This window comes from Sinocyclocheilus rhinocerous, unplaced genomic scaffold, assembly GCF_001515625.1.
Source record: "Sinocyclocheilus rhinocerous isolate Xijiao unplaced genomic scaffold, SAMN03320098_v1.1 scaffold319, whole genome shotgun sequence".
Classification (NCBI taxonomy): Eukaryota; Metazoa; Chordata; class Actinopteri; order Cypriniformes; family Cyprinidae; genus Sinocyclocheilus; species Sinocyclocheilus rhinocerous.
In genome coordinates this window covers 36,041-37,213 of record NW_015635029.1, presented here as the reverse complement: position 1 = coordinate 37,213, position 1,173 = coordinate 36,041, and the positions used below count along the sequence as shown (strand labels likewise).

General features: G+C 36.7%; 1 protein-coding gene across 1 annotated transcript in view; it reads left to right on the top strand.

The window, feature by feature from the left end:
* The first annotated feature begins 371 nt into the window (after nt 1–371).
* Nucleotides 372–1,173, top strand: part of LOC107746192 (ras-related protein Rab-4B-like) — a 16,186-nt gene continuing 15,384 nt past the window's right edge. The window contains exon 1 of the mRNA XM_016560304.1: nt 372–557. Coding sequence (XP_016415790.1) covers nt 542–557 — 16 coding nt within the window. The 5' untranslated portion in view covers nt 372–541. The remainder of the gene's footprint in view (nt 558–1,173) is intronic.

Genomic DNA, 1,173 nt, shown 5'->3' with positions numbered 1-1,173 from the left:
TTTGCATTGTGACTCCCCAAATTTACACAAAAGATTTTTATTTACTGTAATAGTATTTGTAATGTATTATGGTAAATAGATAAACTGTAGATACGTAAAAAACAATATGATACAATACTATATTTTATTTATTTCAATCAGCATAAAAGCAGTTCAAACAAACACATTCATGTTGTTGTAATTCTTAACCATTTAAATAATAGTTCTATATTGTTTTCTGTTTTCAGTATTTTTTTTCATTGCCGGTTCCTAACTGGAAATGCTTTTAAATTTCTCATATATGAAGTAATTTCTCATTTCCTTATTTTGATTGTGTGGTGAATCATGACAGGTTTCGTGAGATGCGTCATGACGTCAGTTCAGTGTCGCGAGCACGCAGGTTTGTGTTGTAAAACAGGAAACGGTGAGAGGCGTTAGCAGCAGTTAGCCTGTTGGCTACCAGCACTGCGCACAGAAACGAAATCAGAGCATAGCGTTTATCTGAAGAAGGGGATAAAGAGTATCGTTTGCCCGGTTGATTGGTTTCATCGGTGGGACCGACATGTCAGAGACGTACGGTAATGACAGCTCATTTGTGTTGTTGTTAGCGCGGTTACAGCTAGCGAGAGCTGGCGCGTGCGTGCTGGATCAACATCATCATCATCATCAGGCAGACGATTTCTGACTCCAAACCTTAAGTTTTTACGCAAAAAGCTATTATTAGTACTTAATATTACAATCATATACCTTTAGAGTCATTACTGTAATTCTGGCCTGCGCAGGTTGTGTGTAAATATGTGTTTATTGGGTAATTTCAACACTCTCAGATGGGGCTGTCAAATCAGCTTGTACTGGTTACGATTATATCTGAAATAATATGTGTACATAAATATGTTTGTGTATGCCGGGCAAGAGCTGCTCAACTGATTTGATAATTGATAAATATTCCATAAACTAATATATACATCGCTGTAAAACTCATTTCCTGTCTACTTAGAACTGCTGTAAGTAATTTATTTTAATATCATACAATACTACACAAATAGTATCCTTACTATCGTACAGAGAAATCACACGTGTGTTTGACAGTTCTAGGCTCTGTAGACAGCAGTAAAGATGAGGGGTGCGGTCCGCTCTTATTTAGCCAATCAAAAACCTTCTCTGCCTGTCAGTCATTTAAAGTGAATTGTGACC